This window comes from Echinops telfairi, unplaced genomic scaffold (assembly GCF_000313985.2).
Source record: "Echinops telfairi isolate 266 unplaced genomic scaffold, ASM31398v2 ScPeMD7_655;HRSCAF=1070, whole genome shotgun sequence".
NCBI classification, from domain to species: Eukaryota; Metazoa; Chordata; class Mammalia; order Afrosoricida; family Tenrecidae; genus Echinops; species Echinops telfairi.
In genome coordinates this window covers 12,411,158-12,423,842 of record NW_022104553.1, presented here as the reverse complement: position 1 = coordinate 12,423,842, position 12,685 = coordinate 12,411,158, and the positions used below count along the sequence as shown (strand labels likewise).

General features: G+C 56.7%; 1 protein-coding gene across 1 annotated transcript in view; it reads right to left on the bottom strand.

The window, feature by feature from the left end:
• The window catches only part of ITPR3 (inositol 1,4,5-trisphosphate receptor type 3), a 119,362-nt gene that overhangs the window by 71,287 nt on the left and 35,390 nt on the right, over positions 1-12,685 (bottom strand). Inside the window, exon 5 of the mRNA XM_045292288.1 lies at positions 255-273. Coding sequence (XP_045148223.1) covers positions 255-273 — 19 coding nt within the window. The remainder of the gene's footprint in view (positions 1-254; positions 274-12,685) is intronic.

Genomic DNA, 12,685 nt, shown 5'->3' with positions numbered 1-12,685 from the left:
GGCGGCCATCGGCCCCGCCCCCAGGACACCGCAGACCGGGGAGGCAGCTTTTCGAGGTCGCCCCGGCCCCCGCTGTCCCCGGCCTGGCTCCACGGGGCAGGCGCGCGCCATGCCACTGTGTGTCTGTCCCCACCTCTGTCGGTTCTTTTCCGGGCTCTGGGCTCCAAGCCACCCCTGGATCACACACTCACTCCCTTCCAGACTTCTCTGTGTGTTTATTAAACCCCAGGTGCCCGGCTTCGGGTGGTGCACACCTGGCGCTGTAACCAGAGCCTGGGGGAGGGGGGGGGGGGACGGGGGGCTGGGGTCCCAGGCAGGCAGTGGTCCCAGCACTTCCTCTCCTGTGCCTCAGTCTTTGACCTCCCACCCTCCGCCCACCTCACTGACCTCTTCTTCGCAGTCCAGCCTTTGCCCAGCCAAGTCCCACCATCTGCTGTAGCGCTTGCCCGCCCCCCCCATCCTTCCTAACCCGTACCCCCTACAGGCACTGCTTGTCAACCGGATGGCCCCAGACATCCAGCCAAGACCACTGGAGTAAACGCTTCCCCTCCAGTATGCAGAAGCCCGTGCAAAGCATGAGTCATTTACACGCAAGCCTCACGCCCTCCTCCCCACAGTCCTGTGTGGTCACAGCGGGTAGGTGGAACCCCCAGGCTGGTCAGACGGTGGCAGGATCCGGGACACCCCAGGTCACCATACTGCCCTGCCTGTTTGCACTGCACTGGGTGTGGTCCCCACCCTCAGTGAGCTCATGCCCACCAGGCCCTGAGGACGGGAGCCATATCCTCCCCCCACTCCTCATCCTTGTCTCCCATGGCCAGTCCAGCTGACCCTCAAAGCCCCGAGGAGAGTCCCTGCCGTGTGCCTTCCACCCACTGGAAGTCACCAGCCCAGTTGTAGCTTGCACTGTTGGAGGGTGGGGGGCATGAGGAGGAGGCGGGGATGGTGTGAGAGAAGGGTCTGGCAGGAGGTCTGTGGGCAGGGCTGCCCTGCATCTCTGGGGGAGGGGTTGACTGGCACCTCTGCTCTCCAAGGGTGTGAAGGAGGGTGCTATCCCTGAGATCCATGGGGTCTGCACCCTAAGACTTTGGTCCTGAGGGAGCAGGGCAAGCACACCCAGCCCAGGTCCTGGGTGGCCCTACTCAGCCTCGGGTGGACTTTGAGACCCAGGTGGGAACCACAGAAAAGGCAGTGGGTGGGTCAGTGCTGTCTGAGATGAGAGAAGGAGCTAGAAGAGAGATGGCAAATATCTGGAAACCGGCACCACCGCTGGACCATCTTCCCGGTATCCGCGGGAGGGGGAGCCACAGACTGGGACAATGCCCGAGGGACCTTGACACCCTGGCTCCCCTCTGGTCCAAGCTCCTTGACCGACAGCTGTGAAAACAGAGGCCTGCCGGGAAACCAACCAGCCCAGGTCACTCAACAAGTTAACGGAACAGCTAGTTCCAGATCCCGGTTTCGGATCTCCCGAATCTGGGCCTTCGAGACCTGGGCCAGACCCAAGGAAGGCCACACCCAATAGCAGGCACTGTCAGAACACAGATGAGGAGCCTGTGGTAGGCGGTGGGGGGGGGGGGGGGGGGGGGGGGGGGGGGGGGGGGGGGGGCGGGGGCTTGGGACCCGCTTCTCCAGACACTCCACATCACGGAAGCTAGAAGGGATGAGGGGAGGCATGTCAGATTCCCTGGCTGGCATCCTGACTCGGCAGAAAGGAGGAAGCTAGATTTGTATCTGCATCCCGGCAAAAACATCCCAGCTATTTTATCTCCGAGTGTCAGAAGACAGACTCCCTCCCTGCGATCAATGATCATTGATCAATGATCAATGGCGACTCTCAGCAGCACTATGGGGCAGGCCAGAACTGCCCCCTGGGTTTCTGAAACGGTATGAGAGCAGAAAGCCTCATCTTTCTCTTGCAGAGCGGCTCGTGGTTTCGAACAACTGGAAATCACGACCACAACCAGGGCTCCCAGCGTCTGGGAGTAAAGGCGGTACATCATAAGAGGCAAAGAACCAAGTGTGCGAAGTGGGGCTTGGTCGGATCCTGTTTCAAAGAAACCAGCTGTCAAAGGCAGACTGAGCACAAACAGCACCTTTGTCTGTGAATTAGGCTTCAGACGCTATTAGGCAATTCCTAGTCAGTACGCCGGCATTATTGTGATCCCAGGGGACATGTTCCTAGTTCTTAGCGGTGACTAATGACAGATGGACAAGCTGAAAAATGTCGATGTGTGCCATGGACCCTGTTATCTCAGCCAAAAACCCTGATGAAGCAAATATGGCAAAAGGTGGACAATGATTAGGTCTCTGTGGTGGGCAAGGTTCCCAGGTGGCCTGACACGTTTGTACTTGAAGTTGGCACTTGGACCGTCCCAGCGTTGTGGAGGAAGAAAGGCCCACTGCAGATCTGCTTCCCTGCAGACCAGGCTGCTGTTGTGTGCTGTCCAGGTGCTACTCACTTGTAGCGAAGCCAGTGCACAGAATAGAGCCTCCCCAGGTGGTTACACGTTGGGCTGTTAATCACAAGGTCAGCAGTTCGAAACCACCAGCCGTTCCACGGGAGAAAGATGAGACTTTCCACTCCCATAAACGGATAAGTCTCAGAAACCCACAAGGGCAGTTCTACCCCATCCTTTAGGGTCACCAGGAATTAGACTCGCCTGGCTGGCCGTTGAGTTTGGAGTTTGGGGACTCCTGACGGTAGCAGACCGCCACACCTTTCTCCCGAGGACCGGCTGGAGGGCTCGAACCACTTACTCTATGGTTCGCAGTTGAGCACTTAACCACTGCGCCATCAGGGCTCCTTCTGTAGGGTGCCAGCCCAGAGACCCCTATGGCTGGAGCGGATCGACTCTGGAACACAGGGAGTCACCATGAGTTGGCATCAAGAACACCCCCAAACCCACTGCCATCGAGTCCACTCCAAATCACAGGGGCCCTGAAAAGGATTTCTCCGGCTGTACATCTTTACAGAGCAGACAGCTTCGTCTTTCTCCCAGGGAGCCCTGGTGGGCTTGCACCACTGACCTTGCAGTTCACAATCCCGCACTTACTCAACAGTGTCACGGGGCCCCTTACTAACGTCAGGTGATAACAACAGCCCTGGTGGCTGCAAGGCCCGCAGTTCGCAGTTCGAAACCACCAGCCTCTCTTCGGGGGCCAGACGGATGGAGCTTTCTACCACGGTAAAGTTAGTCTAGGAAACCCGCAGGGGCAGTTCTACCTTGTCCTCCTCTAGGGTGGCCATGAGTTGGCGTCAAGTTGATGGCAGTTAAGTTTGGTTTGGGCGGACTAGGTGCATTCTAAATAGTTCCCGCCACGTTTCCTGCGGACCAACCGGCTTGTCGAGGTAGTGGCACAGGTAAAGGTGGAGTCACCCCGTCCCAGTGCTGCACACTGCCATCATCTCTTCCATCACCTGCATCACCACCGTCACCTGTTTCTACATTCAGACCCAGAGAGGCTGGCTCTCCTGCAGGCTGGCGGGTGGGCTGACGGATGGGGAGAGAGATTTGCTAAGCAAATCCACACAGGTATCTGCTTGCCTTCGGACACCTGCAGCTTCCCACTGGGCTCAGATTTGTACTCGCTGCCGCTTCTGGCTCTGCCCTCCTGCCAGTCCCCCAAAAAATGCATCCCTATGATCAGGCTCTGCCTCACTCATGCCTGACTCCCCACGTCAAAACACCCCTGGCTGGGTCCCCAGGTCTGTAACCCGGCTCCACTGAGTCCCACTGCTCAGCCCACACCCTGCCAACACCCAGCCTCCTTGCAACCTGCAGTCCCCAGACTTGAAAGGCCCAGTGGCCTCCTTCCTCTCCACGGACGCCGGCCGCCTGACCCCAGGCAGGACAGTCACTAAAACTCTCTCGAACCTCGAAATTCCTCACCGGGCAGACCTTGGGCACATATGCAGGTGTCTCAGAGACGGTGAGGCAGTTCATTTATTGGGCCAACCTGGTCGATAAACACATGTGGCGTTAATTGAAGGGCGGAGAGATAAACAGCTCAGCGAGCCTCGCCTTTCTTGTCTCTTGCTCTTTGACCATCGGGCCAGTGTGCGGCTGCCTTGCTTGTTCTGTGCCTCCATTTACAAGCTACACTACCTGTGGGACACCTAACCCTTGGACTGTCACTGTAATTTGAGGTTCCTTCAAGACCTGCTTTGCCACACCATTGGAATTTACATCTCTTGAACTGGGGACTGTCGGACCCTGTCATCTGGCTGACGGTTGGTGACCTGCCTTGCTGTTTGCTGCCTGTGCCCGGATAGCCTGATTTGCTCTACAGAGGGCTACCCAGTGGCCCTCAAGACTTGAAGGACTGCCAGTGTCTCACCACTCTCTCACCGGAGTGAGTTGCACTGAGCCATTTGCACTGCTTTATGATTTAATTAACTGTTTGTTTCTTATGTTATATATCTATCTGTGTGTGTATATATATATATATATATATAATTATTAGCGTTCTGGTTTTGTTTCTCTAGAGAACCCTGTCAAACACAGACGGCATGCAGGCTTGCCGGTGAACTTCCTGGAGATGTGGGTTCTGCCCACCTCCTCTCCTCACCCACAGCTCCACATGGGCTGATGGCTGGAGAGGTGGGGTGGAGGTGGCCAGCCAGGGCACCCAGACATGTGTGTGCAGGGGTGATAGAAACCCAGAGCTCTCCCACCAAAGACGATGGCTCTCAGGAAAGGCTGGCATGGCCCCACCCTACAATCCAGCACTTCACCCTACCCCCACCCCACCACAAGCCACAGCCCCACCCCACAGCCCCACGGAGCCAAGGTGGAGGGGAGGGGAGTGGGGAGGTCAGGAATGTAGGGCAGGGCAGAGTGAGCAAGTGGCTACAACAGGAACCTTCAGGGCCTCTTCAGCTTCACCTCCCTCCCATCACAGCCCCCCACTGCTGGAACCTCTCAGCCAGCCCCCCTCAAAGGAGGGCGAGGCCGGTCTTACTGCCCGTGCCTCCTGGTACAATACTCAGACACATGACACTCCGTGAGTCAGACCCCCTCCACCCTCCACCCTCCACCCTCCCCCCAGCACTAGAGGGCCTTCTCTTGTGATCTCCTAGCCCCACTTCTGGGAGTTTATCCTCAGAGGACAACTGGACAAGCTCTTGGGCAGTGTGGACACCGAAGTTCACGGCAAACTACTTCTCACATGAGGATCTCTAGCGTCCGCCCGGGTCCCTGCGCAGCCCCAGGGGGGGTTTAATGAAGTAAAGGTACAGGCGGCCAGGGAAGCACCCTGTGGAATGCAGATCCTGGGCCAGGACCCCCACAAAGCAGCCCAGGAAGCCGGGGGTGCAGTTTGATAGGGTTTGACAAAGACGGGGTTACAAATATAAAAGGTTCACCCCTTCATTGTCACCGGGTGGCTTCCCATTCAAAGCGGCCCTGCAGACAGGGGAGACGTGCCCCTGTGGGTTTCCGACAGCGTAACGCTTTACGAGAGTAGAGGATTTCATCTTCCTCCCTGATAGAAGCCCCCAAGGAGAGATAACAGACCGAGAGGCTAGCGGTCTTGTTCAGAAGGTTAGTGTGTCCACTGCCCTGTGACAGGTCATTTTTTATTTATGGCTTCCGTGTTTTCTCCATGGGACGTTCTGATTTTTTAATCAGAAGGAGGGAAAAACAAACACTAAACTGCTTTGATACATTTGGGTTAGCTGAGGGCCTTGAGTTACAGGCGAGGGTGAGTGCAGTGAAATCACAATGAAATGGGCACCGAGGACGGGTCTGAAACCCCCGTGGGGAAGGTGGTGGACATGGGAGGGGGAGCCCCACCTCTGGGAATGACCTGTGTTCCAGGGACTTCGCACCCACTAGACCCTCAGCGGCTGTCTCACCCAGCTCCTCCTGAAGGAGATCCAGGGGACTCGGAAACCATTTCAGCCCGAAGGGCATCACCCACTTTTCAGCCAGGGCCCAGCCCACTGGCCCATCTCCTAGGCCATCCTGAGGGTCCGGGCATCCAGCAGAAGAGCGAGCTCACTCAGAGGATGGTGGCAGAGGAAGAATGGGGGTGGGGGGGGGTGTCAGTCTCAAGAAGATGTTGGGAGGAGGCAGCGAGGGAACAGGGGCTGCAAAATGAATTTCAGTCTCCCAGCCCGTGAGCCAGTGTTTATGACCGGCACGACAGGGCCACATGCCAGGAGACCGGGACACCCCAGGGGCCCAAAGCCAGCAGCCAGAAGAAGTAGGGAAGTGCCCCATCTCTGAAAGCAGACCAAGAAAAAGACAACCTTTAAGATCGCCCTCAAATCTTGTCTCCCATACCGACCCGTACCCCAGCGTGGCCACCTCTTACCTGAGTGCCTATCCAACACCCTGCTTGCTCCTCGGGAAGCCTTGCTGAGCTGCACCCACCCACGGAGACAGTGATGAATTCTCCCCTGCCACGCTGAAGCCCTGGGCTCCATTCCCAGCCAGTGCTGCTCAAGTCCAGACACCATGGGTCAGCGGGAGCGTGTGTGAAGCTAGACTGCTGAAGAGGTCTCCGCCGAACTTCCGCACTCAGACAGACTAGAAAGAAAAGCCTGGGGACCTGCCCTGTTTCCCCGAAAATACGACAGTGTCTTATAGTAATCTTTGCTCCCAAAGATGCGCTAGGTCTTATTTTCAGGGGATGTCTTATTTGTCCATGAAGAAGAATACGGTGCACATTTATTGTGTATTGTTTTATTAAAAGAGACCTCCCACTTCCTGTCTGCTCCGGCTGTGCTGCGGCCAACAGTGGGCTGTGGCGGCGCCCACCACTACGGTCCAGAGTCCAGAGTTACGGTAGCTTCAGGGGGGCTTATTTTCGGGGAGGTCTTATTTTCGGGGGTGCCTTATATTTCAGCGAGAGGTAAAACTGTAAATAGGTCTTATTTTGGGGGGTGTCTTACTTTCAGGGAAACAAGGTAGCTTCGGGAAAGCAGTGGGTGAAAATCGTACGGATCACAAGCAGTCCAGCAGCAGACAAAAGATCAGGCAGCGTTGCATCCCATGGTACATGAGGGCGCTAAGAGCCAGGGTCTTCTAGATGGGGGCGGGGGCTGACCCCTGTGGGCAGTTCTTCTCTGTCCTGTCCGGTCACCCTGGATGCGTTCACTGGCAGGGGGACTCGCGGGCTGGGTGCTGACTCCCTGAGGGCAGGCCTGTGCCCTACATCTCCCTGAGCTCCGAGGAAAAGGACCACCGCCCACCACTCCCTGTCCCCTTCCTTGCCTTATCCTGCTACTAAGTCTGATCACGAGGATCTAAAACTGTTTGCTGTTTGTGTACAGGACTCTGGTGGCACGGCAGTTACCAGTGGGGCTACAAGCCTTGGGGTCAGCAGTTCGAAACCACCAGCTTCTCCTTGGGAGAAAGACGAGGCTTTCTGTTTCTGTGAAGAGTCGCCGCAGTCTCGGAAACCCACAGGGGCACTTTGACTCTGTGCCAACGGGCCCACAAGAGTCGGCAGCCACTCAATGGCAGTGAGTTTGGTCTGGCTAACGTTTTGGGGGTTTTTTAATCATTTTATTGGGGCCTCGTACAACTCTTATCACAATCCATCCATCCATCCATTGGGTCAAGCACATTGGTACATGTGTTGCCCTCATCATTCTCAAAGCATCTTCTTTCTCCTTGAGCCCTTGGTATCAGCTCCTCATTTTCCCCTCCCTCCCTGGCCCCCTCCCTTACGAACCCTTGATAATTTATAAATTATTATTATAATTTATATATTATATATATTATATATATATGTCTTACACTGTCCAATGTCTCCCTTCACCCACTTTTCTGTTGTCCGTCCCCCAGGGAAGGGGTTATATGGAGATCATTGCGATCGGTTCCCCCTTTCTCTCCCACCTTCCCCTTCCCCTCCTGGTATGGCTCCTCTCAATGTTGGTCCTGAGGGGGTTATCTGTCCTGGGTTCCCTGTGTTTCCAGCTCTTCTCTGTACTAGTGTGCATGCTCTGGTCTAGCCAGATTTGTAAGGTAGAATTGGGATCATGATAGTGGGAGGGGGCGGTAGCATTCACGAACTAGAGGAAAGTTGTCTATGTTTCATCAGTGCTACGCTGCACCCTGACTGGCTGGTCTCCTCCCCGGGACCCTTCTGGAAAGGGATGTCCAGTTGTCTACAGATGGGCTTTGCACTCACTCCCTCATCCACAATGATAAGATTTTTTGTTCTTGGTTTGGCTAGTTCGTCCTTTCCCTCCAAGATGTCAGCTCTTCAAGGGCAGAAGATGGGTCTCAGTTACTGGGGAGGTCCAGGTGCCTAGACCAGTGTGTGCTGCCTGGCGTGGACTCCGGCAACAGCACTCGAAGACTTACTGGGCCGCGGGCCAAGCTGAATATCTGTCATGCAGGCTCTTCCCAGCCTGAGATCAGAGCTCCCAGGCCTGGGACCACATTAAAGTCACATGGGGAGTTTTTGAAGCTCCCGACACCCAAACCCCACCCTTACCTCCATAGGGTGATTATTGGGCACTGGCATTTTTTTTAAGTTCCTAAAGTGCCCCCCAGGAGTCCTAGGGTACAGTCAGAGCAGCTTTGGGTGCACCCAGGCTTTGGGAAGCAGGTCTGGCAAGAGAAACAGAGGCACTGAGAGCCATGCCTCTGGGGCCGAGCTTCCTCCACCTTTACCCTCACACCTGGGTCCTGAGTTCGGTACTCCCTCACCTGGGAAACAGGTCACACTAGAAGGTGGACAAGGTGCTCCGCGGAGACAAGGAGGCCATTTCTGACTCTACTCCCTTGATCACCTTCCTGGGCTGTGAGTGCCCCCAGCACTTGGTGCTCCACAGCCCAGCCACGCAGAGGGTGGCTGCAGTGTGGCCAGCAAGGGGAACTCAGCTACACAACCCGGTTCACCTCCATGCCTCCAAGTTACTAGCTGTGGGTCTGGGCCCTCCAAAGACATCTTCAGGGGACTGGCCACGAAGCCTCCCTCAAGGGGTCGGTCCACCTCCCAGATCCCTCAGCTCCAGCCCAGCCTCTGCTGCCCCCAATGTCAGGGAGGAGCAAGGCAGGGGCACAGCCCTGGGCATGCTCTCCTGCCAAGAACAGGCGTGGGCCTGCTTTCTCCTGCAAGCTGGCAGCTCGCTCTGGGATCCCCTTCTCAAGCCCCTCCTCCCCCACCCACACCCACCCACACCCACACCCCCCAGCCCCAGCCCAGAGTTAATGGACAACCTTCCCCTGAGGAGTTCTAATTATCCAGGCAGGTCTGAGTGTGGCTTCCTCCTTTGACCTCCAGAGAGGCCTGGCTGGGGCCAAAGGCTGCCATTTCCCACCCACCCTGCTGCTACATTGGCCCCTCTGCCTACCACAACCCCCGTCTTCACCTAAATCATTTCGGCATTGCTGGCACCTCCTAAAGAGCTCTGGTGGCACTGTGGGTTAGACATCGGGCTGCTAACCCCAAGGTTGGCTGTTCCAACCCACCAGCTGATCTTTAGGGGAAAGATGAGCCAAACATCTCCTGTAAAAACCACACTACTAAGGCTATAGAGCAAGGGTCCTCAAACTACGGCCCGCGGGCCACATGTGGCCCACCAAGGACATTTATCCAGTCCACCGGGTGTTTCTGCCCCATTTGTTTTTTACTTCAAAATAAGATATGTGCAGTGTGCATAGCAATTGGTCCATACTTTTTTTAAAACTATATCCGGTCGTCCAACAGTCTGAGGGACAGTGAACTGGCCCCCTGTTTAAGAAGTTTGAGGACCCCTGCTATAAAGCATCTGTTTCCAAACTTATTTGGCCTATTGTCCCTTTTCAGAAAAAAAAAAATTACTCAGCACCCCCCTGGCAATTAAACACTTTTGTACAGCAGCCCATAATCCAAGATAAAGTGTAGGGGTCAGGTTTTACAGCACACACACACACACACACACACACACACCACACACACACTTTGGGAAACACTGCGGTAGAGGGTCACATTAATTCGATGGCAGTGGGTTGGGGCACTTTCTGGAACTCGGTCAAATCACTGGCCAGGCCTCCCGGCTCACCAGTAGCGGGCACGCCGGAGCTGAGGCCAGAGGAGGGCAAACCACTTAGAGCAACACTTCTCAGACTTGAACCTGACCTAACTCCCTGCTGCCTTCGAGTCAGTTCTGATTCGCAGTGGCCCTACAGAACGTGGGGGAACTGCCCCACTGGGTCTCTGAGACTGTAACGCTATAGGAGTCGAAAGCCTCCCTTTCTCCAGGAATGGGCTGGCGGTTTCACACTGCTGACCTTTAGTGTCCTCGAAGCCCCTGGGGACAGAGTTGAAAACACAGGTGCCGATTCAGGAGGACCCCATCTGTCTTTCTCACAAGATTTCAGGGATGCTGTGGCCACCAACCTTGGAGTAGCGCGGCCTTCCTGTACTTAGAAACCATTCCCTCGAGGACTCTAAATTCTGGAAAGGCAGGACGTGCAGCCCCCTTACTTGCAAATCTCCGGCGCCCAGTACAGTGGTGAATGGATGAGCGGTGTAATTAATCAGTTAATCCCCGGCAAGGTGCCCGGCGTCAGATGGGCAGCAGAGAGATCGCCGGCTAACTGTAAAACGATGTTATTAGCACCGACAGGAGTTTATGCCAGGCAGGTAAAGGCACAAAGGAGAAGGGGTTAATTCTGTCCGGAGAGGGTGAACTCCTACAAGAGACCTCGCTGCCCAAGGTCTCTGAGGGTGGAAGAGATTTACCCGGGCAGCCAAAGCTGCAGAGGGCAGGGGGCACACACAGGTGCACAGAGAAAGAGAAGGAGCCCGCACCGCACGGGATGAGTTCCCAGACCCGGATGAGCTCCCAAGAGCAGGAGTGGAGCTTGGCGCCTGTGAAGAGGGAGGCCTGAGAGCTCTGTTGGGGCTTGCACAGGCAGGAATGCCAGGCTGGGGAGGTGGGGGTCCACCTGCAAGAATTCAGGAGGGGCTGGAGCTGTGGGCAGGGGGAAGGAGAACCCCCCAGGAGGGTTCTCAGAGGTCTCCAGGGCCTGCCCTGGGATCCGTTTCCTGAGGACCCGGCTTCCTGGAGCAGGAAGGGCCAGGGAGGAGGGAGTCGTGCCATGCTGGGAGGAGCCCGCCCAGGGAAGCCCTTCTGAGGAGATGTGGCCTGCACCAGGGCAGGTAAGGGCAGACACGGTGATGTTTTCTGACCCTGTTACATCGCACCAAAAACTCCAGACTCACTGGGATTGAGTCTATTCCGGCTCTAGCCACGCTATAGGGCAGGGTAGAACTGCCCCTGTGGGTGTCCAAGACCGTGAGTGTTTATGGGAGTCGAAAGCCTCATCTTTCTCCCAGTTCAATCCCGCAGGTGCTTAAGAAGTACCCACTGGGTGCTTGGCCCTGGGCCAGGCACTCACCAAGGGTCTCAAGACGGTCTTTTCCCAAAAGCCTCCAAGCGCCGCTCAAATACCAAACGAGAGCGCTTCAAGGAGCGTGTGCGGACATTCCACTATCTTTCCATCCCACTTTTCGGCAGACTTTTGGATGCGTCTTCACAGCCTGAAGAGGGGATGTCCTACACCACCTGCCCCAAGCTCTCTGCCCTCCCCACCCCTTCCCTTTGTTCCCTCACCGTGACCGGAGGTCTTTGCTGTGCACCTACTATGTGCAAGCCCTGGCTTCAGGCACAGGGCCCGGATGGTGGAGGCCAGCACAGCGGCTGGTCCTGATGTGGTTCCATGCTTTGGAGAAGTTCCGACACCAGAGACATGAGATCACGTGTGTGGGGGTGAGGCGGGGGTGGCAAGTGGCCAGGGGATTCCACAGCTGAACGAGGAGGGGAATGGGAGAGGCCCGGATGGTGCCGAGATTAGGAGCGCAGGGTATGCTACAATTCCGGATCAAAATTCCCTACTGGCACAGGCAGCCCTCCTACCCCCCACACAGCCTCCCTTCCAGCAGGACTCCCAACAGCACTGAGAGAATCCACAGGGGCCTGGCTGACCGTGACCGCCTGAACTCACCGTGAACCTGGGGGGTGTCCAGAATCAGCCCTGGGCTACTGGGTACCAGCGCTGTTCTCCCAAGCCCCCAGAGATGTGACACCACATGGCCAGCAAAAGGGGGCAGCGGAGGGTGGGGGGACTGCAGTGGGGGGGGGGGGCTGCGACCTGCACATGGTTGAATTGATGGAGTAGTTGGCATTGGACTAACAACGGCCCTAGACTGATAACAGGTGTCAAGACCCTGGCCTCAGTGGGCCCTGGCTGGAGACAGCTAGGTACCACTCTGCCCTGCACCCGGCCCCCACCCCCAACCGCTCTCCTCAACAGAAAGCCCTTATCTGCTTCAGTTCTCGCCTGCCCTATCTCAGCTTCAGGCCCTCCCCAGGGATAGGACGGGTTCCCTGTTTACCCAGCCCGGGCCGGAATTAATTAATGTTTGCAAAGTATTTGAGAGACCCTGGGACCTGGGACCTAGGGACGCCAGCCAAGCCACGCAGGAAATTGACGCTGGGATTGGGGAGGACGAGAAGGGGGACAGCGGCTGGGCCCTTGGACGCCCCAGAAAAGACACTCCTACCGAAGGGGGAGGGGGCAGCAGCAGAGCTGCGGGGGCGGGAGGTGTGCCCCCCTTCAATCCGGAATGAGCCGTCGGAGCCGCCAGATTCAGGTAGGGGTTTGTCCCGGCGCCAGGTCCCGGCTCCCAACGCCCTCCCCACACTCCCGCCCCATTCACCCACCTGCGCCCCCCG